The sequence below is a fragment of the Ailuropoda melanoleuca genome, chromosome 8 (genome assembly GCF_002007445.2).
Source record: "Ailuropoda melanoleuca isolate Jingjing chromosome 8, ASM200744v2, whole genome shotgun sequence".
Classification (NCBI taxonomy): Eukaryota; Metazoa; Chordata; class Mammalia; order Carnivora; family Ursidae; genus Ailuropoda; species Ailuropoda melanoleuca.
In genome coordinates, this window is record NC_048225.1 from 43639209 (window position 1) to 43667198 (window position 27990).

General features: G+C 35.9%; 1 protein-coding gene across 1 annotated transcript in view; it reads right to left on the minus strand.

Moving 5' to 3' along the window:
- Positions 1 to 10545: 10545 nt before the first annotated feature.
- Positions 10546 to 27990, minus strand: part of HIKESHI (heat shock protein nuclear import factor hikeshi) — a 50711-nt gene continuing 33266 nt past the window's right edge. Inside the window, exons 3-5 of the mRNA XM_002917306.4 lie at positions 18756 to 18907; positions 11708 to 11826; positions 10546 to 10773 (exon numbers count right to left, since the gene is read on the minus strand). Coding sequence (XP_002917352.1) covers positions 10719 to 10773; positions 11708 to 11826; positions 18756 to 18907 — 326 coding nt within the window. The 3' untranslated portion in view covers positions 10546 to 10718. The remainder of the gene's footprint in view (positions 10774 to 11707; positions 11827 to 18755; positions 18908 to 27990) is intronic.

The following is a 27990-nucleotide window of genomic DNA, read 5'->3' on the forward strand; positions in this document are numbered from 1 at the left end:
TTTTTACCAAAAAAAAAAAAAAGAAGAAGAAAGGAAGGAAGGAAGAAACAAAGAAAGAAAAAAGGTACATATATTGGACTTATTCAGAATTCAGGTTGATAGATGATAGAAAAGGAACGGAACAAGGGTACTCAGATATTGAATATGCCAAATAATCAGTTGAAATAAAAAATGCCTGAAAACATTTAACCCTACAGTTTACAATGTAATGCAAAATATTATCCCACTATATTTTGAGGAAACTATTTTTAGAGAGATTAATTTTTTTATTTCCTTTAAATGTTGAGCAAGAAAGGATGCAACACATGGTAAATTGTGAAGAAGGATAACATTCTGTGGTTTTCCCAAAGACTGATTAAAGAGATTAGACTGATTTCAATATTTAAGTGATGAAAGGATCTTTTAAATCACACAAAAATTGGTAAGCAGCAGACACAATTCTGCCAGAATTTCACCTCTTTAAACATAGCCACCATTGAATAACAGTCCTTCTCTCCATTTCCATTAATGTAGGCCAGAGATCAAGTAAAGAAGATAAAGTACATAAGCCCAACAAATTTCACATGCTTTTAGTCTGGATTTAATATCTGACAACTATTGTAATGATCATAGGAAAAACCCTGAAATCAATATGAACTAGCTTCAATAACAACACCAATCTCAGTTAAGAAAAATGTAATCTATAAAGGGAAAAGTGCACATAATGAAACCAAAGGAGATATCATCAAATGTCACCAACAAATGTTCATAATTCCATGACCTGATGCATTCTTAAGATACAACTGAAAATCTAAACTAAGACTAAAATAATATCCAACAAAATATGCTAAAGACCATCACCCTAACTTATGCAATAAATGTATGTCTATAAATGCTGTCTTTTAAACTATGGATATTTTCTTGGGGTACTGAGAATTTAAACAGAAACTCCAACTAGCAAAACATATATACATGATTCTCAAGAGATAAACTGTATCAAACCTCAACATGCAAAACAAATTATCTAAGCTCACCTATATATTCTAAGATAAGACCTCAAACTGGTGTAACATTAACCGTACCTGGGTTCATGTATTCTAAAGACAACTGGCTTTTTTTCCTCCAAATTTTTATTTAAATTTAGATGACATACAGTATCTTAGTTTCAGGTGTAGAATTTTGTGATTCATCACTTACATACAACACCCTAAAAACCAGTGACTGTTTCAACAATGTGTCCCTGTCAAGATAATCCAAGACAAACTCCAGCTCCTAAAACCCCTTCCCAATTCTCCCCATTTGAGATGCCTTACTGTTTCCTTAGTGCACACTCTCCCTTGCTACAGCACCCTAATAAACCTTACTTTGTTTGAATAAGAGTTTATGCCTAGTGGTCTTTGTATTATAGACCTTAACAGATTTAGGTTCCCCTGAGATCCCCTGAGATGGTGTGGACCATCAACTGGGTAGTAACATGCACGTCTGAACCCCCTTTAGCTTCCACTTGCTCAGAGTCAATCTTGTGCTGAAATTGCATTCCAGTTATTTCAATGAGTTCTTCAGTGTTGGGTTTTTGGGTTTTGTCCTGGGAAGAAATTCCCCTGGGACTCCTTGGCTAGCTAATTAGACATTCAATCATTTTCCTTGGTGAACCTCTGACAAATCTTTGATTTACCATTAGCCATTTTGCCTGTCTATAGTACTGCTGCATGTCAAAAAAGAAGTTCACAGAAGACAGTCAAAGACCGATTAAATCTGTCTTCCAAACTTCCTTCCCAAAGACTCATGAATTCACAAGGTCTTAATGACTTGGCATCATTCAGGCAAACTTTTTACAATTTAACCATTTTAAGACCATTTAAAAATGCTCTTTAGTCTTGTCTGCGTGTGAAAAATTAGCTTCAGGAAAGATATTCTCTTAATATTCCACCTGGCAGGAGGCTGTTGAGCAATGACCCTAGAGAGTCCACAAGCAATACTTTCCCTTTCAACCTAAGTCAGCCTGGTTGTCTTATGACTCATCTGCAAAACACTTGGGCTACCTCTTGGCAGAATTCTGACCTCTATTTTCTCATTTTTGCACACAGCTTTCTCAATGACAAATTCACCAAAGGCAATCTGGAATTACAAGTGGCCATTAGGGAAATTTTTGACATTAACAAAATTGTTTATTTGAGAAGCACCCTAAATCAGAAGAGGAATGAATCAGATAATAAGGGAATTTTTTTTTTAAACCTACAGAAGCTCCTGTGCTAATTGGTTTATATTAAATACCCACATAAATTTAAAGAAATAATTCAAGAAACTCCAAAACGGGGGGAAAAATCACCTAATTCTTTATATTTTTGGTTCTTCTATGGAAAAACATGTTATTACATCTATAGCTCTGAAAAAAAACTTTTTAACTGTCAATTGCTAAGCCAATAGTTATGAGACAAAAAGCAAAGCAAAGCAGAGCTTTTAGCTATAATTTAAAGTCTTTTAAATTTGATTTATGAACACAGGTTTACAAATTGTATTAGAAAAAAATTCATTTATTCCTTAAATATAGATGATTCTGTACAAATCTGAGTTAATAATATCTCTTTTCTCCTTTACCACAATGTAAAAATATTCTAGTGGTGGTGGGGGGGTGCGTGGATGGCTTAGTCGGTTAAGCAGCTGAGGTCATGATTCCAAGGTCCTGGGATGGAGCCCCGAGTTGAGCTCCCTGCTCAGCAGGGAGTCTGCTTCTCCCTCTGCCCCTCCACACCTCATGCTCTCTCTCTCTCTCAAATAAATAAATAAAATCTTTAAAAAATATATCCTAGTTGGTACAAGTTTAGGCTTTTTTTCCCCCATGGTTTAAATTCTCTATTATATTTATTATACAGGTTTATTATTTATACATTTATATTATTTGTATTATTATAAATTTATTATAGAGGTTATATGGGTTAACATTGTTTCCACAAGTCATTTAAATTACAAAAATCTAAAACTGTGTCTAACAAAATGTAATTATAATAATAAAAGTCTTTTTAGAGATTTTAAACTTATGGAATTCTTATGCTACAACCAAAAGGACTTCCAGCAGCTTAATTTGTGATTTCCAGGGTGTTAGTTAAGAATATAAATATTTAATTAATAAGTAATCTTGAGCAACTAGACAATATAATTTTGCTATACATATGCTCTTATTTTAAATTTTTATTGATTTTTTATTTGAGAGAGCACATGAGCAATGGGGGGAGAAACAGAGGGGGAGGAAGAAGGGGGGAAAGAACCTCAAGCAGATTCTGCACCAAGCATGGAGTCCAAAGCAGGGCTCCATCCCACAACCCTGAGATCATGACCTGAGCCGAAACCAAGAGTCAGACACCCAAACCACTGAGCCACCCAGGTACCCCACATGTGCTTTTATTTAATAAATGCAGTAGATGCCTTTAGATTATGTTGGTATGCATATTCATTTTGAAGGAATATAAAAGAATTTGTGTGGGGGGGGTGCCTGGGTGGCTCAGTCAGTTAAGCATCTGCCTTTGGCTCAGGTCATGATCCCAGGGTCCTGGGATCAAGTCCTACATCAGGCTCCCTGCTTAGCGGGCAGCCTCTTCTCCCTATGCCTGCTGCTCCCCCTGCTTGTGCTTGTGTGCTCTCTCTCTCTCTCTAACCCTCTCTGACAAATAAATAAAATCTTTGAAAAAAAGTAAAAGAATTTGTGTAGGATGTACATGTAGAGTAGTAATGAATACTTTTTCTACCTAGATAAAAAAAATTATTTTGTCTTAAAATGTCTCGTTGTGCAAGGTTATAAGAGCACTTTTTTAGGGCACCTGGGTGGCTCAGTCAGTTGAGCATCTGCCTTTGGCTCAAGTCATGATCTCAGGGTCCTGGGGTTGAACCCAGCATCAGGCTCCCTACTAAGTGCGGAGTCTGCTTCTCCCTCTCCCTCTGCTGCTCCCCCTGCTTGTGCTTGTGCTGTCAAATAAATAAAATCTTTTTTTAAAAAAAGTACTTTTTTTGAAAGACAAATTTAAGAGTGTACAGAAAGTGTAGAAGGTTTGAGGGGTAAACTTTATCCATATGGGTTTATAATGAGGTACAAGTAATAGTTTGGAAAGGATCAATGAATGTGTTAAAACTTTTTTTTTTTAAGATTTTATTTATTTTATTTATTTGACAGAGATAGAGAGAGGGAGCACAAGCAGGGGGAGTGGGAGAGGAAGAAGCAGGCTCGTAGCAGAGGAGCCTGATGCGGGGCTCGATCCCATAACGCCGGGATCACGCCCTGAGCCGAAGGCAGACGCTTAACCACTGTGCCACCCAGGCGCCCCTAAAACTTTTGACAAAGTTGGTTAAATGCAATGGGTGTATTCACAAGGATGACAGGTTCATGAAGCCGTTACTAGGTGTTGTTACAAAAAAATAAAATGAGTAAAACTATAATTTGGATTTTCTTTCTGGTAAAACAAGAAAGCTATCACTGTGCTGAGATCAGTGAGGTTTCTTTTATCACTAAATATTCTATGATCATTTGATATATACTATTAAATCATTTTTGAAAAAAGCTACCTACTTTTAAAAAGATTAAAGTTCCTGATAATTCTAGTCACCTATTCTTTCATCTTTTATGCTTGTGCACCAAAATGAGCCAAAGTAGACAATGTTTCAACAAGTGGTGTTAGGACTACTGGATATCCACCTGCAAAAGAGTGAACTTGGAGGCCCTATCCAACACCATTCACAAATATTAACTCAAAATGGATCAACGATCTAAATGGAGAGCTAAAACTATACAACTCTTAAAAGAAAACATAGGAATAAATCTTTACAACTGTGGGTAAGCCAATGGTTTCTACAATATGACACCAAAAGCATAAGTGACAAAAGAAAAAAGATAAATTTGTCTGTATTAAAACTAAAAACCTTTGTGCTGCAACTATATTCTCATCAAGAAAATGAAGACAATCCATAGAATGGGAGGTGATATTTGCAAATCATATATCTGATAAGGGACTTGTGTCCAGAATATATAACTCAACAATAAGAAAATAACCCAATTAAAAAATAGGCAAAGAATTTGAATATTTTTTCAAAGAACATAAACAAATGGCCAATAAACACAGGAAAATACTCAACACCATTAGTTATTAGAAAATTGCAAATCAATGGGGGCGCCTGGGTGGCGCAGTCGTTAAGCATCTGCCTTCGGCTCAGGGCGTGATCCTGGTGCTCTGGGATCGAGCCCCACATCAGGCTCCTCTGATGAGCCTGCTTCTTCCTCTCCCACTCCACCTCCTTGTGTTCCCTCTCTCGCTGGCTGTCTCTCTGTGAACTAAATAAATAAAATCTTTAAAAAAAAAAAAGTAGAAAATTGCAAATCAAAACCAGATGAGATACCACTTCATACCCACTAGAATGGCCACAATCAAAAGAGACAATAACTAGTGTTGACAGGATGTAGAGATATCAAAACCCTCATACATTGCTCATGGGAATGTAAAATGGTGCAACTGCTCTGGAAAACAGTCCAGCAGCTCTTTAAAAAGTTAAACAGAGTTACCATATAATCCAATAACTCCACTCTTTTTTTTTTTCACCCCACTCTTCTATACCTAAGAGAAACGAAAGGATAAATCCACATAAGAACTTGTAGATGAGGGCGCCTGGGTGGCTCAGTTAAGCGCCTGCCTTCAGCTCAGGTCCTGATCTCAGGGTCCTGGGATCAAGTCCCGCATGTTGTGCTCTCTGCTCAGTGGGGAGCCTGCTTCTCCCTCTGTCTCTGCCCTCTGTGTGTTCTCACTCTCAAATAAATAAAATCTTAGAAAAGAAAAAAACCTTGTAGATGAATGTTCATAGCAGCACTGTTCATAATAGCCAAAAAACAGGGGTGCGGGGGTAGGGGGAGGATGTCCATCAACTGACATATGGATTAAATGTGTATATTCATACAATGGAATAATATCAGCAATAAAAAGAAAAGAAGTACTGATATACTGTAACATGGATGAATCTACTGATAGGTATGGAACTTCTAGGGAAGATGAAAATGTTCTAAAATTAGATTAATGGTGTTTGCACAAACGTGAATATACCATAAAACACTCAATTGTACACTTTGAGTGAATCTGATGGTATGTGAATTATGTATCAGTAAAGCTCTTTTTTAAAACAGACAAATGCTGAAAGTAGATGTGTACACAGAAGTTACAGAAATAGAAGACACAATGAAAAATTATTTGATCATTCTAACACGTAGTTATAAATCTAAAAATGAAAATGTCTTACAACTATGGAGCTAAGAAGACATTCTATTTTCAACAAAATCATTTGCTGTCAGTTTTCAATTAATTCTTCAAGTATTTGCATTTTGCTGATACAAGTATAAGAACCAGAAAGTAATGATAAGGTAGACCCAATCAGAGATGTATTTGAAATCTAAAATCAACATTTACAAGATGGACATGTTCCAGGTTCATACATGACAATTGATAGTTACATTTAGAAGACAATGCCCTTATCAGGTACATATATTGTCAAATCTATAAAAATATGAAACACAGTTTGCTACTTTCTCATTATTTAAAATTCTAATAAAGTTGTTTACCATCCTTTTACTTTTTGTTCAAGTAACTTAGAAGCATTTTAAAAAAAGATCCATGGGGCACAGATGGTAAATGGTGTTATTATTTTTCCTAGTATAGAGAATATAGATATTGGCTGAGATTATTTCTTGCCTTTGGGTATTTTTGACTCATGTTCATATCTTGTCTCCTCTGACATCTCTTTATGATTTTGCCCTTCCCAAATTCAGGCAGAGTAAAACTGTTGTCTTTTTTGCCTGAACACTTTGGGTTTCCTTCAGTTTATAGAAGAAATGATAGTAGGAAAATTAAGTTTATTTGACATTCTCCAAATTTTAATTAATTCAAAACTACTGTTAAGAGTTTTTAAAAATCAAAAGAAAAAAGCTTGGAAAACCAAGAGTTCAGCCTTCCTAGATTAAATTATGCGTAAGTAAAATGTGTTAATAAAAATGTTTCAGTGTGTCTTAGTCCATTCAAGCTGCTGTAACAAAATACCAGAGACTAGGTAGCTTATTATCAACAAAAATTTGTTTCTCACAGTTCTTGCGGCTGGAAGCCCAGTATCAAGGTGCCTAGTGTGGTCAGATGAAGGCCCTCTTGCAGGTCACAAACTTTTCCATGTATCCTAACACAGTGGATGGGGCAAAGGAGTTCTTCAGGGTCTCTTTTATAAGGGCATTAATAGCATGACCATATCACTTGCCAAAGGCCCTAATACTATCACATTGGGCATTAGGATTTCAACATACAAATTTTGTAGGAACACACACATTCAGACCATAGCAAATGACTATGTACATTTCAGGTAAAAAGAAATATACTCATGCTTACATAAAGACTGATAAAATAACTGTCTCCAGAAAATATAAACTTTATGGGATAAATGACAGGCCTAGAAAACTGACATGGTCCATAATACCTTTGTCGTCTCACAATAGAAATAATAATTTATAATGATCTTATAATTGTGCTATACTTCAACAGTGAATTCAACTCTCCTCCATTCTACAAAAACATCAATGTTCGTAACATCCTCAATCTTCAGCAAATATAGTCTTCTGGAAAAGACATCAGAGAAATGAAAATTGCCTTCAATGAAAAATAAGCTTATCAGATACTGTAACTAGCATGGCAGTGAAAGTCCAAGACAATGACTCCTGGATTCATGTTTCCCAACTAAATGACAAATATCTTCTCCAAACAGCTGGACAACGACTCCATCAGGAGACTTTTCAGTGATTCTCAGGGATTCTCCAGAAGCCATTACCTTTTTTCTTCCAAATTTTTATTTAAATTCTAGTTAGTTAACATATAGCGTAACATTGGTTTCAAGAGCAGAATTTAGTGATTCATCACTTACATATAATACCCAGTGCTCATAACAAGTGCCCTCCTTACAGAAGCCATTATCTTTGAAGGAAGACTGCTAATCAAACCCTCAGGTCAAGCAGATGACAACAGAAAATGAACTGTTTCTGCCCAAGGCAAAAAACATGATTAATTTTCTGGTACCTCCGCTCTTTTCCCCTCTTTTGCTTATTATAGTTTGGCACCTCCTAGAGATAACCCTAACGGTTTCTCAATGTTCTTACATATCTATATCATTAAAGGATTTTATTCTTAATCCTCTGTTGTCTTTTTTGGCCACCTTAAGAAATGCAAAACTTTTCCGTTTTCTCAGACCACAGCTACTCTTTGAAACTGTCAAATTCCATTGTAACAGATGTAATATCTATTCCTTCAAACTCTTGAGACCAGTTTCCTCCCAAAGGTCTCTTTTGATACTTGAATTTTCCTCTTAATCAGTAGCCCCAGGGGCGCTTGGGTGGCTCCCTCGTTAAGCGTCTGCCTTTGGCTCAGGGCGTGATTCTGGGATCAAGCCCCGCATCAGGCTCCTCTGCTGGGAGCCTGCCTCTTCCTCTCCCATTCCCCCTGCTTGTGTACCCTCTCTTGCTGGCTGTCTCTCTATCAAATAAATAAATAAAATCTAAAAAAATAAAAATTAAAAAAAAATTGGTAGCCCCAGCCTTCATTCTTGTAAAAACTGAAAAGTTTACTCCAAGTCAACAAAATGCTTCTGCTATAATCATAACAGCATTGTCAGCAAAACCAGATTCAACAGGGAAGGGAACAAATGCCAGAGCTATTCTCACTGCACTAGTCATTTTCTCCAAACATCTTCCAAACTTCTATGCAGGAACTAAACTCCACTGACAATGTGCAGCTCAAGGAAATAATTATTGGCTCATTTCTGTTGTGATAAACACCATTTATATTCCTAACATTATCTGTAACTCACCAGAGATTACTTAGGTCTACACCAGGCTTTTGCCTACCTCCTAAACCTATCTTGAGTACAGAGTAATTGCTAAGAAGCTTTCAGATATTTAAAGCCATTTTCTATTTGGCGTAGCATGTGTCCTTGGAAAGGATAACCAGAGACTTCCAAAATGAACCAGGAATTGCTGCACAAGAGAGTTCTCAGAAGTGTTAACTCTCTTGAATACAACTAGAAAAGGTGGTTCAAATTTTGACTCACACTGTGGAAGCCCAACAAACCAGTTTAAGGTCACTACCCAGAACTGTCATGGGGAATGACTTAGTCTTCTATTTCCTCTTGGCAAGCCAAAGGGCAGTTTGCATTTATTATATTATATATAAAAGTCTATAAAAACTACTAGACAGGTACCATAGTCTTTGACTAAGCTAAAGAAAGAAGCTACCTAATTCTATAGTATAGACCCACCTGGACTATGGGATATGTTTTCGTAGCTTGGGTTTTGTAACCTAGGCTCCTGGCTTTGCATTCTGGTAGAATACTCATTTTGCTTCTGACAATTTTATTACAGCTGGCAGATGTTTTCTGTCCTGAGCCTAAAATGCTGTTGTATAGCCACTGCCAAGTCACATAATTCAACAATGATCAATCATTATTAACATGAAGACCTGGGACTAAAGTAAGAACTACCATTGGATACCTGATACACAATTATAACCCAGTAAAGAGTAATACTAATCTGGCTTGACCACAACTCCAGAAGATAATGGTCTGTCCTTCAACACAGGCTGAAGAAAGACCAGAAGAAAACTGAGAATTGAAAGAGAAACTACAATTTGCAAAAATGTACAGCTTGCAAAACTCCTAAGTCTACCAAACTTTGACAACACAAGAAATTGTCTAAGCTCAAACTCTTACTGCTAGCTCAATCAGATACATGCTTCAAGATAAAACCACAAACTGATGGAATGATAATTCTGCACAGGCTCATGTGTTCTAATGACACTAAGTGTACCAGCAACTCTCTAGTTTTCAAATTTCACCAATCCTTGACAAAATGTTTCAAAACTAACCAGAGGCCCCAAACTCCTATATGTACCCTTCCTTTGGAAACACCCCACAGTTCCTCTGGTGTTTGTATTCGCTTGGTACAGCAAGCTAATAAGCCTAGCTTTGATTACTTGGTGATTTTTGGTCAATGGATGTCACTAGTATAAATGAGTTAAGGGCTCCCTTCTGAATGAGATACAATGGCTTCAACTTCATAGGCAAAGGTATTACACCCTATATTATACACACAAATGCCTCACAACATTACCAGTATTAAATAAAACCTCACCGTTTTAACCATGGCAATTTTGTTAAACAAATAATGATGTATGAATTTGCAGATATAAAACTGACAGCCAACCTGTGTTAATGGAAAAACTTGTAATCTTAATAAATACTAACTGAAAATAATTTCTCCGTATATAAAAATGTATATTTGATATGTTTTTCAGAAAGTCCCCCAAATTTTGATATAGTTGATTTTAAGTTAACTACTCTAGCAAACCACTATAAAAACAAATGAAAGATTATAAATGCAATGGCATTTGGCACACTATTGTTGTGAATATGCTTTATTTTTAAGTAAAAAATGAATCCTAGCCAAAACAAAGTGTTTTGGCTCTGAATATTTTAAGCTTAAGAGAGAAAAACTCATTAATAAGGAACATATTTTCATTTTTCCATGTTTTTAATTTTTTATAAAGATTTTCATTAAGCTTCAGTCAATAAGCAGTTTTTAAACTTAGGCTTCATGATCCTTTTGACTTCGTACTTTTAAATGGAGGCATTTCTCTTCAAAACATGACAAATTTCAGAATCCATTAAAAATTATTTTATTCAAATTATGTTTTCCAAAAGAGAGGGTTCTGTGCTAGTCGTCTTTGAAAGTTTTCATACCTACAAAAGAAAAAACATATTTACAAGAAAATTAAATCTTTCATAATCTACCAAATGACTTATCAAAAAGCAAACAACTTTAGATTTCACTTCTAAAAAGCTAAGATAAAAAACCAAAAAAGCTAAAAAGTTAATCTGGAAGTTTAATTATTCTTATAAAAGGACAGCAAGCATAGTGATTTAGGTATGACTGGCTTGGATCAGAGAGCACAAATCATAATAAATTTTATTAATTTTTTAACTTCTGCAAACCTGACAGCTAGACCTAAGGAAAAAAATCAAATCTCACTCCTTCTCCCTCATTTCATAGAGGAATAGACGAGAGGAATTTGCTCAAGGTCACGTACCTGCATTTTAACAAAGCTTAAACCTAATACCTTCCAGAGCTATCCATGCTACACCATGCTACCACTGCTCAACAAATTCTCATGTATCCCCCACCACTGGGATATTCAAAGTGAAAAGAATACCTACAAACAGAATCATGGGAAAGCTAGGGAAATAAATTTTATTAATTATTTAAGTGCAGGGTGCAGTATAAATAATCCTGGTGCTTTATGCATATCTACTTTAGACCAAGACTTTCTAAAATTACAAAAAAATATCGCTTTGTATTTCAAGACTTATATATGGTTACTTATAAACAAAAATATTAAAAATTTACAGCCTTAATTGTGGTCCCTAAATATAAGCAATTGTATTTTCTTGTCTTTATAAATTCAAAATGGCTACTTATATAACAGAATATTTAGAGTAAGAACACTCCTTGATGTGAACTCCACAGTATACTTTTTAATGGCATGCCACTGTTAATGTATGCTGGTGTCTGCAATGAAAGAATATGTTTAAATGTCAAAGAAGAAAGACATTCACCAGCAAAAAATATATATAGTTACTAAAAGCCTTAATATTAGAGATACAAAATGTCCCATACCATTTCAGAACCACATTTGCTGGAATGAACATTTCAGATGGACTTGGTGTCATCTGGGCCTGAGAGACAGCAAATGATGAAGCAAAATTGTAGAAGTTGTCCAACATCTTTTGTGTGAACTGGAAAGTTAATAATGAATAGATTGATGAATTATACTGAATATTCCATTTAGACCTTAACATTTTTAATTAAAAATTTTCCTGCAGTATACTTGGTTTTAAGGACTGTGAGTTCTAAAACAGTCTAATGCTATAAGTTAAAGAAAGTCATAAAATGACACCGTGGCACAAAATCTTAACAACCTGCCTTTAGCACTTTCTTCATAGCTCAAAGAATTTCTTCGGTTTTTAACTATTTTAATTTCCTAACATATTCATTTTGGAGAAAAAAAGGAAAAAATGTTTTTCCTTCAAAAGATCTTCTTTTATCTCTACCTCTACATTTACTATGCCCCCCTCCTCAAATCCCACCCTTCTCAAATCAAGCTACTTTCTCATATAAAATAGTAGGAAGTTTTTTTCTTGCCAGAAAGATAAAAGCCTAAATATAAAGCGAGGAAATGCCTTATTAGCTTTTATCTTTTTGCTTAATAATATCAAGGTAGTTTAATCCAGGAGGCAACCATTAAGTTACCTGGACTAATATCCAGAGTTCAGTAAAATCATTAACTAAAAAAATCAGTATTAGGAGGAACAAAAATCAACAGCAATGCTTAACACTAACAACACAATTTTAAAATGTAACTTGTATTTAAAAGATTCAATTCAGAGGGGCACCTAGGTGGCTCAGTGGGTTATGTGTCTGCCTTCGGCTCAGGTCATGACCCCTCCCTGGGAGCCTGCTTCTCCCTCTGCCTGCCTCTCCCCCTGCTTGTGCATGCTTGCTCACTCTCCTTGACAAATAAATAAAAATCTTTTAAAAGATCCAATTCAGAATAGAAACAAAGTCTGTAAATACCTAGGAAAATATTTCAAGACTGTCTTGAGACAGGAAAGAAAACAATCTAAAGGACATATATACCACATTCAGTGAAAAGATACAACATGTTCATAGATGGGAAGACATAATGTAATGGAAGCAATTCTCCCCAAATTAAACCTATAAATCTAATGTTATTTCCAACAAAATCCAATAAGGTTTTTCATGAAACTCAATAAGGTGACACTAAAATTATTATGGAGAATATGTAAGCTTATTTTGATGAGTAAGAAGACGGACCTGGACTAGCATATATTAAGACTTTTACTGGCAAAGGGACAGGCAAATAAACTAACTGGAATAGAAGAGAGAGACCAGAAACAAATCTAAACATATGTGACATGTTATATGATATATATGATAAACATGACATATAACAAATATGCTATTAACTCAGAGTAAAAAAAAAAAAGACTAGCTTTCAATTAAAGCTTTAATAACTATGAAACATAACACCTTCACACATTAGGATAAGATAGGAAGGACTTCTCCAATGCAAAAAAAAAAAAAAATTAAAGAAACAACTGAAAAAACTGTCAACACAAAAATATAATGTCTGCATGCAAAAGATACCAAAAACAATATTAAAAGACAAGCAACATGCTAGGAGAATTACAGTATCTAGAACAAAGGATTATTACCCAGAACACATAAAGGCCTCTTCCCAGAAAGCTAAAATTTAAAAATGCCAAACAGTACAATAGAAAATTGGGCAAAATACATAAATGGTCAATTCCAATTAAAAAAAATACAAATGAGGTTAAAATGAGAAAAAATGCTCAACATCGCCAGTCACCTAGGAATACAGACCAAAACAACAGTGATATTCAAATTTTATCCATCAGTTTGGCAAAAATTAAAGGTCTTAAAACAATATTAGTGAGAATATCTATCATTATGGAAATGAAAAAACTGTCTCATTCATACAATGATGTACTATACAATTAAAATACACTAGATTTATTCCATGTATCAACACAGATAAGTCTTAAAAATAATGCTGAGTGAACAACACCAAATTGTAGAAATTTGTATAGTATACCATTTATAATCATTTTAAAAACAAAGAAGTCAACAAGAATGGAAAATAGAGGAAACAAAAAAAGGACTGCAACAGAGAAGAGAAATAAAAGGAATTTCTACAACAATAGTTAAAGAAAAGAATACCTTGACTACAGTTATGCAACAGACGCAGAGAATAATCAGTCCACAGAAGAATAAAAAAAAGTTTCAAGAGGGATGTTTCCAAAACAAATTTAAAATTGCTTCTTAAAAACATACTGAATAGGAATTTATACTTGGCAGAGTTTGGGCATAAATTAGACCTGGAAATAGAAATCCATGCAAAGGAAAAAATGAAGCATTTATTAACCAAGAAAAACAAAGTCATACAAGAAAGGAAATGTAATCATAGTACTACACCTGGCTCAGTTCTGAAAAATATTTACCTGATCATAATACTGAAAATTCTGAACATTAATTTAGTGAAAATCTATAATAAAAAGGTGTGGGGGCACCTGGCTGGCTCAGTCGGAAGAACACACAACTCCAGGTTGTGAGTTTAAGCCTTACGATGGATGTAGAGATTACTTAAAATCTTTTTAGGGCACCTGGGTGGCGCAGTCAGTTAGGTGTCTGACTCTTGGTTTCAGCTCAGGTCGTGATCTTGGGGTCATGGCATTGAGCTCCATATCAGGCTCCGCACCCGGCCTGCTTGAGACTCTCTTAGCTCTCTCTCTGCCCCTCTCCATAGCACATGCGTGCTCTCTCTTCCTCTCTCTAAAATAAATAAATAAATCTTTTAAAGAAATAAAAATAAAATCTTTAAAAAAAAAAAAAGGTGGGGAGAAAAGACAATTCTGTATGCCGGGGAGCAGAGGAGTGAGAGAGCTAATTCACATTAGGTATTGGTAAGTCGATGGAAAACACCTATAACAAATAAATTGGTTAAGAACAGATTAAGCAAGTTTTTTTCTGACACATGGAAGTAAATACAGGAAGAAATAGGTAAAGAAAAAAAATGAGGGAGAGGTTGAAAGTGACTGCTTTTGAGAAGCAGAATAAGAGCAGAATATAAGAAGTATAGCAGGACAACTGTTCTGCATGTAAAACCATCTGATGCTTTAAGCTATGTACATGTACTATTAATAAAAACTAAATGAAATAAGGATATACTAAGAGTATATATTAGAAACATGTTTAAACAAATAATGCTATACATGTTTTATGGATATATATAAATGTTTCTTTTAGAATACTAACATAGGATGGCAAAGATATATGAAGTTAGAAGAGTAGCTATCTGGGGAAGAACTGGAAGGAGAGATACAGTGAGGCCAGCAAGCTGTACCAGAAATACATTTTTTTTTAATTAGTAGCAAATATGGCAAATATCAGTTAAATGTAGGTAGAAGACACTCAGAAGTCTTCATATATATTGCACTAGAAAGAGAGCTCTATAAGGATACCTATTATTTTGTCTACCTATTTTTATTTGTGCTTAGAAAACTGGCACACAGCAGGCATGCAATAAATATCGGTGGAATGTACTTCCTATATATGTAAATATTTCATAATAAGATGTTTAATAAAAAATACATATATGCTTTATTTTAAAAGCTCAAACAATTTATAAATATATAGAGTAAAAAGTCCCCTTGCCCCTTTCCAGGGATAACATCACTTTGGTATGTATTTTTCAGACATTTTTCTAATACAGTCTATATGGGATTCTATTAAATGCTGCTTTACAACTTGCTATTTTCAGCACAGCAGTTTATTTTTTTAATTACTAGAAAACAAAAACAAAAAAAACAGTAAGACCCAGACTCTGTCATTCTTAATCCAGCCTGTTCTCCAGAGATCATGTGACAAGTCTGACTTTAAACTCATGGCCACAACCCTCAAGAGTATGCTGCCCAGCAAACTCATAAGGGGTTCCCTAGTGCATTCACCCTCCTCCTCTCCTAGAGGACTTATTTAATAATCCTCTTTAAATTTCCAATACTCCTTTCCCCTCAATCTTAGCCGATGACCTTGATTCCTGTTTGAGCAAAGAGAAGGTATCAAGAGAGAACATGCACAAGTTCTCATCACATTTATCAACCCCCTGCATCTGTATCCATATAGTCATTACTGTGAATACTATCTGTTATCCGATCTAATATGCTCCCATTTCCTATTCAAGGAGCTCAGCAACTCTCCCCACTCTCCTGCATCGTCAGTTTTTCTTTAATGCTTCATTCTCATCAAACGTGATGTAATATCTCCCCTTAAAAATAGTAAAAACAAAAAAAATTCCTTGTCCCCACTGCCCCCTCAAGCAACCAAACCATTTATCTGCTGTCCTCTGTAACTACATTCAAGAGTCATCTATATTCCCTGTTTCCACTTCCTCCTCTCCAACTCACTCCAAACTCCCCTTCTACTCTCTGAACTCTTATCTAACTTTATAATGACTTCCATCTTGCTGAATCCAGTAGATACTTCTTAGCCTTCATCTTGACTCAGCAGCAGTGTGATACTATTGAGGCTTCTTCCTTCTTAAAAACCAGTCTTTGCTTGGCTTCCAAAACACCACTTTTTGGGTCTCCTACTTCAGGCTGCTCTTTTTCTTTCTCTTTATCTCTTAAGGTCGCAAATTTGAAATGGCCCCAAGCTCAGTCACTGGCCAACTTTTTCATTTAGTTACTTCTGTAGTAATCGTACACCCTTCAAAACTTAGATACTATCTTTACACTGATGACTCCCACATTTTTATCCATATCCCAGACCTCTCGAACTCTACACTTGTCATCTCTAGCTGGATGTCTAGCAGGTATCCCATAGTACAACCGAAATCCAACTCCTCATTCCACTCCCAGCCCATACTTGCTCTTTTCATAGCATCTCTGTGTTCAAGCTCCTCAAGCCAACATCCTTGGGCTATAATTGATGTCTCTCTTTAATCTCAGACCTTTCATGCGATCCACATCATGAAACACTATCGGCTCCATCTTCACATTATCTCCAGAAATCAACTACAGGCATACCTCAGACATATTGCAGTTCAGTTCCAGACCACTACAATAAAGTGAGTCAAATGAATTTTTTGGTTTCCTAATACACATAAAAATTTTGTTTACACTATACCGTAGTCTATTAGGTGTGTAAATAGCATATGTCTTTTAAAAAAATGTACATACCTTCATTAAAAAATACTTTATTGCTAAAAAATGCTAAACATCATCTGAGCTTTCAGCGAGTCGTAATCTTTTTGCTGGTGGAGGGTCTTGATGTTGATGGCTGCTGACTGATCAGGGTGGTAGTTTCTGAAGGTTGGGGTGGCTGTGGCAATTTCTTAAAATAAGACAACAATGAAGTTTGCCTCATGGATTGACTCCTCCTTTCACTTGAACCCTTAGAGGCCATTGTAAGATTATTAATTGGCCTAATTTCAATATTATTGTGTCTCAGGAAATAGGGAGGCCCAAGGAGAGGGAGAAAGATACGGGAACAGTTGGTAGGTGGAGGAGTCAGAAAACACACATCAATTAAGTTCTTCGTCTTATTATGGGTGCAGTTTGTGGTGCCCCAAAACAATTAAAATAGTAACATTAAAGATCACTGATCACAGGTCACCGTAACAAATACAATAATGAAAAAGTCTGACATGTTCCACGAATTACCAAAATGTGACACAGAGACACCAAGTGGGCAGATGCTGCTGGAAAAATGGCGCCAACAGATCTGCTCCATGCAGGGTTGACATGAATTCGGTATGTAAAAAACACAATACCTGCAATGCGCAATCAAGTGAAGCGCAATAAAACGAGGTATGCCAGTACTTTCAATCACCTTCACTTCCACCTCCCCAAACTTCCCTGGTTCAAGTCACTATCATTGTCATGTAGATGTTCACAAGAGCCTCCTAATTGATCTTCTTCCTTCCCACTACAGTGTCTGTCCAAAAATGCAAAAGTGATCCTTTTAAAATATAAGTTAGGTCCTACTACTCTTCTGCTCAAAACTCTGATTTCTTCTCTTCCAAACAGAATTTGAGTAAAAGTCCTTACAGGGGGACCTGGGTGGCTCAGTCAGTCAGGTGTCTGCCTTCAGATCAGGTCATGTGGGATCGAGCTCCACTTTGGGCTCCCTGCTCAGTGGGGAGTCTGCTTGTCTCTCCCCCTTTGCCCCTCCTTCTGCTTGTGCTCTCGTGTGCACGTGCTCTCTCTCTAATAAATAAATAAAATCTTTAAAAAAAAGTAATCGAAGTCCTTATAAAAGCCAATGAGGTACCATATGATTTTATCCCGCAGCCCCCTCCCCAGTTATCTCCCATCTCATCTCCCATCTCTCACCCTTGCTTACTCACTCCAGTCACAAAGACCTTCATATTATTCTTCAAACAACAGATTTCTACCTCAGGGCCTTTGCGTTAGCTACACCTCTGCCTACATCACTCTCCTGTTCAGGCCTTTGTCATACAGAGGTTAAAAGTCAACCATCATGGAATTATGTCACTTTAAGCTCCATGAAGACAAGGATCTTGCTTATCAGTTTCACAACTACATACCCACAGCCTAGCATACTAACTGTGGGAGGGGAAAAAGAAAAAACTAATATTTAATCCCATTTTTAAATTACGTTGAGCTATTTCATCACTATAAAAACAAGTCTCTTCAAAACATTCACAAATTTTAAAATACATATAGAAGAAAGCAGGCAAGCTTAAATTATCCATGGAAGCTAATAACTTACGCCATACATGTTTACCTTCATTTTTACATGTTTTTTACCACCAGGCTAATTTTAAAGTATAGATTTGGAGGGCACCGGGGTGGCTCAGTCAGTAAGGCGTCACCTTCAGCTCAGGTCATGATCCCAGGGTCCCAGGATAGAGTCCCACATCAGGTTCCCTGCTCAGCGGGGAGCCTGCTTCTCCCTCTGCCTCTGCCCCTCCCCCCACTCGTGTGAGCCTGTGGGCGTGCGCGCGTGCTCTCTCTCTCTCAAGTAAATAAATAAAATCTTAAAAAAATATATAGAATTTGGTTTTAAGATTTTTTTTAGAAAATAATGTGTATTACATTACCTGAGTGAATGAGTCAACTGAGGATACAGCAGCATTGCCTACTGGAGTCTGCTGAGCCAAACTGTCCAATAATTCCACTGAAATTCCAATCTGAGCAACAGATGGAGTTCGGACAATATTCATGGCTCCAAAAGGGTGCTGGCTTCCTTCTCCTGAAAAAAATTAACACATACCACAAATTTCAAATTTAACTTGTAGCCATACAAACTCCTTTGTAAATACTGAAAAACCTCTGATCCACATGCACTATAAAGTTGTTATATGAACATCTGTCTCTTTTCAAAGAAATGTAGAAGGCTAGTTTTTATCACATTAACAAAGAATAAGAAAACTAAAATTTTCCCCCCCAGAAAAACAGCTGTTACTTCTCAAAAACTTATTAAAATTACTGTGGGTAGAAACGGAAAGTAATAGAATGAGAAAAATAAATGAATAAGCATTAATTACATTTAAAAATTCTCGATGCTAACTCCAAAGGAAGGATATTTTTTAAGATTTTTTAAATTAGTTTTAGCATTTTCTCATTATTCCACTAAAGAAAGATCTTAAATTACCATTATTACTGATAAATGACATGGCATATTCTACTTAAATGTCATGGATCACCCCATGTAACACTTGATGTTATGTTATCAAACAGGCAATACAGAACCTTATCATAGAAAATACTTAGTAACTTCTCCCCTTTAAAAATCAAGGTGTCATTAAGTATACACCTGAGCCTGTAAATGCCATTTAACTTCTATGTGGAAAATAGGGGCCAATTTCAATCCACATAAGACAATCAGAAAAGTTAGTCTGAAGGAAAAAAATCATACAACAGATTTTTGGTTATCTGCTGTTTTCATAGACTGTAAAATATTTAATCAAATACTGAAGAACAAAAATCTGGAGCAACACATATTCCTAATAACTAGAACACTCCTTACAAATATCAAAACTCTCCTTAAATTTTCAAGAATATGAATAAAAAACTTACAATGTATTCTGTGATTTAAAAATATACACACACACCTCTCACTAAATAGGGCTAGTTTAAAATAGTTTTAATATTTTTATATTGTTTTATTAAACTTCCATATATCTGTGAATTTTCCAGATTTGTTACTTCTATCACTGTGGTCAGAAAACATACTTCGTATAATTTGTCTTTAAATTTACTGAGACTTGTTTTACAGTAGCCTAATATATAGTCTACCCAAGAAAATGCCCCATGTGCAGTTGAGAAGAACGTGTTCTGCTGTTGTGGGCACAGTGTTCTGTGTAAGTCTGGTAGGTCTAGATGGCTTACAGTGCTCAAGTCTTCTACGTCCTTGATGACCTTCCGTCCAGTCATTCTATCCATTACTGAAAGTAGGGTATTCAAGTTTCCAACTATTATTGTTGAACTATTTTCTCCCTTCAATTCTGCCAAGTTTTGCTTCATGTATTCTGAGGTTCTGCTGGCAGGTGCAAACAAGTTTATTACTGTTATTACCTTTCTGATAGATCTTTATCTACTATCATTATATAATGTCTTTATCTCTCATAATAATTTGTCATACATCTATTTAGTCTGATTTTAGTCCATCCACTCAAGCTCTCTTTAGTTACTGTTTTCATGTATCTTTTTTCAACCACTTTGTGTCTCAATAGTTGAATCACGTTTTTTTAATCCATTCCGCAAATCTCTGCCTTTTAATTGGAAAATTTAATTTTGTGTTAAACAGATACTTCCTAGTGTACCATTTTAATTCTCTAACCTTTCTTTTACTATGTATTTTTTATTATCTCCTTAATGGTTACAGTAGGGATTAGCATAAACATCTTAATTATAACAACCTAGTTTGGATTTACGCCAACTTAATACCAGTAGTACACAAAAACTTTGCTATGTAATTTCTCTCCCTATGCGTTGTCATAACTTATTTCTTTATACATAGCATGTTCATGAACATAGCTTTACAATTTCCATTTTTTTACAGTTTTGAGAGAGAGAGAGCAGAGTGAGCAAGAGAGCAGGAGTGGGGAGAGAAGCAGAGGGAGAAACAGACTCCCCACTGAGCAAGCAGGGATCCCAACGTGGGGCTTGATCCCAGGACCCTCAGATCATGATTTGAGCAGAAGGCAGATGCTTACCTGACTGAGCCACCCAGGCACCTTACAGTTTCCATTTTATGAAGGTGTCTTTTATATCAAATGGGGGGAGAGGGGAGAAGAGTTACAAACAAAATGTACAATACTGATTTTTATGATTACCTACATAGTTACCTTTACCTGTGTTCCTTTTTCCTTCATGGCAATTCAAATTACTGTCTCATGCCCTCTCTTTTCAGCCTGAAGGGCTCTCTTTAGTATCCCTTGTAGGCTAAGTCTTTGAGTAATAACTCTCACAGTTCATATGAGAATGTCTTCACTATCTCCTTCATTTCTTTTCTTTAAAGATTTTGAGAGTGACAGAGAGAGCACGCGCATGTGGGGGGAGTGGCAGAGGGAGAGACATAATCTCAAGCAGACTACAAGCATGGAGCTCAATGCAGGGCTGGATTTCACCACCCTGAGATGGTGGCCTGAGCCGAAATCAAGAACTGGACATTTAAACGACTGAGCCACCCAGGCACCCCTCTCCTTCATTTCTGTTGGATACTTTCAATAGAGAATTCTTGGCAGTTTTCTTTCAGTGCCTTTGGACTCCACTGTTAATGGAAACCAGCTGTTAATCTTACTAAGAATAGTTATTTGATGAGTTGCTTCTCTTGCCATTTTCTCTCTGACAGTTTGATTATGGTATGTCTTGGTATGGAGCTTATTCTATGTGGAATTTACTGAACTTAAGTCTGTAACGTTTTCATCAAATTCAAAGTTTTAGGGCATTATTTCTTCAGATATTCTTTCCACCCCATCTGTCTCCTCCTCTGGGACTCCTATTGTGCATATGTTGGTATACAAGATGGTATCTCAGAGGCTGTTCATTTTTCTTTTTTCAGCCTTTTTTTTTTTTAAAGATTTTTATTTTTATTTATTCGACAGAGATAGAGACAGCCAGCGAGAGAGGGAACNTTTTTTCAGCCTTTTTTTTTTTTAAAGGTTTTTATTTTTATTTATTCGACAGAGATAGAGACAGCCAGCGAGAGAGGGAACACAAGCAGGGGGAGTGGGAGAGGAAGAAGCAGGCTCATAGCAGAGGAGCCTGATGTGGGGCTCGATCCCATAACGCCGGGATCACGCCCTGAGCCGAAGGCAGACGCTTAACCGCTGTGCCACCCAGGCGCCCCCTTTTTTCAGCCTTTCAAACTAGGTATTTCAATTGACCTCCCTTCAAGTTCACGGATATTTTCCTCAGCCTTCTCAAATCTACTGATACCCTCTAGTGAACTCCATTTGCTGCTGTACTTTTCAGCTCTATCATTTATGTTTAGCTCCTTTTTATAATTTCTCTATTAATATTTTCTATTTGATGGCACATAATTCTCCTGGCTTCCTTTAACTCTCAGTAAATCCAATCTTATATATTTCCAAGAGACAGTTTCTGTTCATTTCTTCTCTGAAAGGGCCTTACATTCTTATTTCTTTGCATGCTTCCTTTTTGTTGGAAACTGGATGCTGAATATTATAATGCAGCAAATCTAGAAATCAGATGTTTCTCCCTCCTCAGGTTTATTGTTAATATTTGTTGTTTCCTTAATAACTTTTCTGAACCAATACTTTGAAGTATTTTTGTCATGTGTAACCAGTGATGTTTCTATTAGCTTAGTGGTCAGCTAGTGATTGAAAAGATAGTCCCTTAGAAGCCTGGAACCCAAAAATTCTCCCAGTCTTTGCAGATGGGTTCTGTGTTTGGGACATTCCTTTAACACTAGCCAGGTAGTTTACAACTCTGCCTTAGCCTTTACTTCCTGCTTATGCAGAGCCCCAACGTCAGCCAGAAGTGAGAACTTAGAACCTTCTAAGTTCTTTCCTGAGCATGTGCACAGCCCTGACTGTATATTGTCTTTGAGGCTTCCAAAAATTTGCAGGTCCAAGAACTCAAAGCCTTATTCCCCAAAGTATCTTATTCCAGGGTGCCTGGGTGGCTCAGTCAGTTAAGCATCTGCCTTTAGCTCAGGTCATGATCTCAGGGTCCTGGGATCTAGTCTCACATTGGGCTCCCTGCTCAGAGGGGAGTCAGCTTCTCCCTCTGCCCCTCCCCCCTGCTCGTGTACTCTCTTTCTCTCCCTCTCAAATACATAAATAATCTTTAAAAAAAAATACAAAGTATCTTATTCCCAGCCTTCCCTCCTAAGCTTTGCAGTCAGTCTGTTTTTGCCCCAGTCGCTGTCAGTGCATCAGACAGCAGTGACAAGTACATTTGCAGGGAAGTATTTCTGACAAACACTCCCAGATTGTCACTTTACTAAGAAAAAGGAAAGTCTTTTCAATTAATCTTCAAGGGAACCACCAGAGAAACCAAAACAAATTACAGTTGACCCTTGAGCAACAGAGGCTTGAACTGAGTCCACTTACACAAAGATTCTTTTTATAGTACAATATTGTAAATTTATCTCCTTATGGTTTTCTTAATAACATTTTTTCTCAAGCTTATTTTGTCTCTAACTTTTACATAAAGTATATGTAACACATTTAACATATAAAATGCATGTATATTACATACATAACTTTTATGTTATCAGTAAGGCTTCTAGTCAACAGCAGACTATTAGCAGTTATGTGTTGGGGGCGTCAAAAGTTATATGCAGACTTTCAACTGCACAGGAGATTGGCGCCCCAACCCCATATTGTTCAAGGGTCAATTGTAATTATTATTTGTTGTGAATGCGGTCCATTCTGCTCCCTCTGGTACCAGTACCAACAACATGAGCTATTATTTCCAAGGCTACCACTGAGCTGAGGAACAGGAGATGGATCCAGGGTAAGTTAGAATGTCACAAAGCTCACTGTTCTTACCAAGATTCAGTGGTTTTCTTAATTAAATGCTCGCCTGGTTACTACAAAGTTTTGGTTAGTTTCCAGAGTCCTGAAAAAGATTCTGATGTTTTTGTCAGTTTTTGTTGCTGTTGTTGCTTTTATGGAGAGATGGACTTGTGAAGTTCCTTACTTCACCAAAACTTTGTTTTAAATCTAATTTGTCTGTATAAGAGGCTCCAATGACCTCAATCAAGGAAAAAGGTTTAATACAATCTTTTATTGCCTTAGTTTTATCTACTCAGGGAGGGATCTGCCCAAGCAGAAAGCCTTGTCATCTCTAACCCTCTCTTTATCAAATGGAAGCTCCTAGCGAATTACTAAGTAAAAGTGGCTAAGGCCCATTGTAAAAGATGAGACTACGGAAATTCTGACTTCATTTTAAAGTTCTCTGGGACTAAGACAACTTAAGAGAAAAAAAAAAGACTCAAAAGTCTTAGGCAATCTTTATATTTCAAAGGGACCCACTGTGCAATTACATCATTCTTTTGGTTACTCTTATTCTCAAAATGGGCTCAACACAGTAGTTGATAACCTTCAAGTACAAAGTTTCTTATTTGTAAACCATAAAACACGGGAAAGAAACACTGGAACATAATACAGAAACTGAGTGTTTAATTTTGGATCTGAATTCCTGAGAGCAAAAGTAAAAAGAAAAACATGATCAATTACACTGAGTCTTAGTGTCAAAAAATTAAACAAAAACAGAGAAAGTAAAACATCTGACCTGGTCTTGAAGAAAAAAATTAGATAAATTCCTTAATAACATTCTAATAGTAACAGCAGCAGAAAATCTTTCAAAGGTGTTCCTCAAAGGGTCCCTCCTTAATGCAAGCCAAGAACCTAACACAAGGCAAACCTCAAAGGAAGAAATCCTACAAACTAGTCTTTTACTGCTGGTACACAAGGAAAAGCAGCCATCATCATTTATTGTCTGGGTCTAATGGACTCTTTAAAAATATATACATTTTAAGTCATTTTACAAAAAAATTTTACAAGAAGACAGTGAAAAACAACTTCATTAGAATTTTTAGTAAGTACTGAAGTTCAACAAATGCAAATATTCATTGCACATTTCCCAGGTTTTTAAGTTATAAATAGCCTCTGAATACCACAGTTCACTGTCATGAATAAATATGGAATATATCCATCTTATAAATCTGACTCTTGATTTTTAACACATCTTCTAATAGCTTCTAACTTACCACTACTTCTGGTTCTTTTTCTAGCAACTGCATTATCAACTGCATTATCAAAATTCAGTATTTCAAACTTTAAAATTTTAAAAACTTTTAATGTCTCATAATTTGGACAGGCATCTTCTTTGATCCATAATTTGCAAAGCACTGTCATTTTTAGATTTATAAAATTATGTAGAATAACCAATCCAATGAATCTGTTTTATTTCTACACCTATCACCTTCTAATTGCCTGTTTACACATACCCATTTTCAGCAGTGTCCACTTACAAGCTGTATCCAATTTTAAAGCAAAAACATGAAAAAATACAGCATAAAGATGGTGTCTCCAGTCTCCTTTTACCCTTCCTGAAAGATGACATAATCTTTTAAGCAATGCAATATGAAGACTCTAGGATAATGCAATGGTAACTAAGGTGCACAGGCCAAATTTGGTCCACAACCTATTTTCATATGACCTGTAAGCTAAGAATAGTCTTTTACATTTTTAAAGGGTTGTTTAAAGAAGAATATGCTACAGAGACCAAATGTGGCCCACAAAAATATATACTATCTTACCCTTTACAAAAACGTGTGCCAAGGGACCTAGGTGGCTTAGTTGGTTAAGTGTCTGCTCTCAGCTCAGGTCATGATCCCAGAGTCCTAGGATTGAGCCCCATATCAGGCTCCCTGCTTAGTGGGGAGTCTGCTTCTCCCTCTCTCTTTGACCCTCTCCTCCCCGCCCCCGCTCATGCTTGTTCTCTCGTGCTCACTCTCTCTCAAAAAAATTTTTTTAAAGATTTTATTTATTTATTTGACAGAGAGAGACAGCCAGTGAGAGAGGGAACACAAGCAGGGGGAGTGGGAGAGGAAGAAGCAGGCTCCTAGCGGAGGAGTCTGACGTGGGGCTCGATCCCAGAATGCTGGGATCACATCCTGAGCCGAAGGCAGACGCTTAACAACTGTGCCACCCAGGCGCCCCTTCTCTCAAATATTTTTTTAAAAGAAGTTTGCCAACCTCTACTCTAAGTAATTCCACCGTTCATTTTCTTATTATTTCAAACTTTTTTTTTTGCATGATTGAGAGCAAATGATGAGTAATGATGAAATAATTCCTTGGATGAAATAGCAAAATGTTTCACAATATAGGAAAAATAAGATTACTAGTATCATCAAATGCATCTTAGATTTGTAAGATGGTCCAGTAGACCCATATGGTAATTGCAAGATAGAATGACTTTTAAAAATATACAAGCAAATGTTTTCTCTATTCTTTAGAAGACTTCCACAAAAGAATGAAACTCATGAAATATCAATCTTCTAAGAGTTATAAACACCCTAAAAAGAAACTAAAAGACTAAAAGTGAGTCCACTGGCAAAGATATTATATGTGTGCATGGCAACAGAGATAACTAAAGAAAACACTTATGACAAAAATAAGTAATTCACTATAAAGTGGCATTTGAACACGACATATGCTAAAAAGCTACATAAAACAGCTTAATTATGCCTGCATAAAAGCCTTCTTGGTACTGAATTAGAAATCAAATATATATTTCTAAAACTGCTTTACTTCATTTCTATTGATAACCTGACAAGCCTGAAATTACATTTTTCACTCATGCAAAGTTCAAGAGCAATGTAACTACCAAAGGTTTATCAACAATAAATATTTTAAACCAGATAAAGATGATAATGTATCTGACATTACAATATGTCTTGAATTTGAATGTCTAAAATGTATTTAAACAAGCAATATTTACCAAGTATCTAAGATCCAGTACCGTGCTCTATACATTCTAAAGAACATACAGTAAAAGATACAAACAGCCCCTACTCTCAAGGAGCTTACATTCTAATGGGAACAGTAACAGTTACTTAACCTCTCTGAACAGGCTTCATTTTCTTCATAAGATCTTTCCTAGATCTGTCTATGATTTTATAAAAACATACTAACTATTCCTTGAGTACCAACTATATACCAGGCACTACTATACATTTTGCATTTGTTATCACTAATGCTTGCAAAAACACTTGCACTATAGGTATTATTAAATCCATTTCACCTGAAATCCCCTCTAAGGTGAAATAACTTGGTCAAGACTACACAGCTAGTAACTGGGATTCAAAATAGGTCTATCAAGCTCTAAAGCTGATGCTCATTCTAGTTCATTATCCTCAAATTCCATCATATGAACTCTTCACTGATCTTATGCATTACTTGCTTCACAATAAGCCATTCAAGAAAGCAAGTCAAGAAATGTCAGGAAGTAAAAGGTTCCCTCCCATTCTGGCTCACTAGCTCTGTTTCATGTGAACAGACTGAGTAGCATCTTGAACTCTTGTTGTCCTTCCTAATCCCCTTGACAAGCTCAACCCAATTTTAAAATAAAAACTAGAATTTAAAAGTTTCTTCCTAGCAACTGAGTTAAATGAAATTAGAGGAGACTGTATATGTCATGCACAGAGAAAGCCAAAGTGATGACATTAAAATAGATGGCAGCAAGCCCAAAAAGAAAAGAGCAGAATTATAAAGAAGAAATTCAAATGATTATTTATAATAAATTCTAATTTTAACATTTCTTAAAAATTCCTCTTGGGTGCTAAGCCTTTTTACACGGTTATTTTTAACATCACTGTCATAATATACAAATATACAGATTAAAGACTAGAGACGATTAAATGTAATGCACGATCTTAACAATCCTAGATGGAGGGAATAATGCCTGTTACTAATGGCATTATTAAGAAAATTGGCAAAACTTTAATGTATACTGTATATTAGACAAGAATATTGTATTAATACTAAGTTTGCTGAATTTGATAATTATACTATGATCATATAAGATACTATCTTTGTTCTAGGAAACATTCTGATGTATTTAGGAGTCAAGGAGCATAATGTCTACAAGTTATTCTCAAAGTTTCAGGAAAAAAATATATATACACACATGCACATATATAGATCTTGGAGAAAAATAAATAAAAGATAGCAAAATTGATGTGGGAGAATGTAAGAATTCTTCATATTATTCTTGTCATTTTTCTCTAATTTTAAAATTATTTCTAAATAAACAAGTAAATAAAATCATTTCAAAATAAAGTTGCTTTAAATC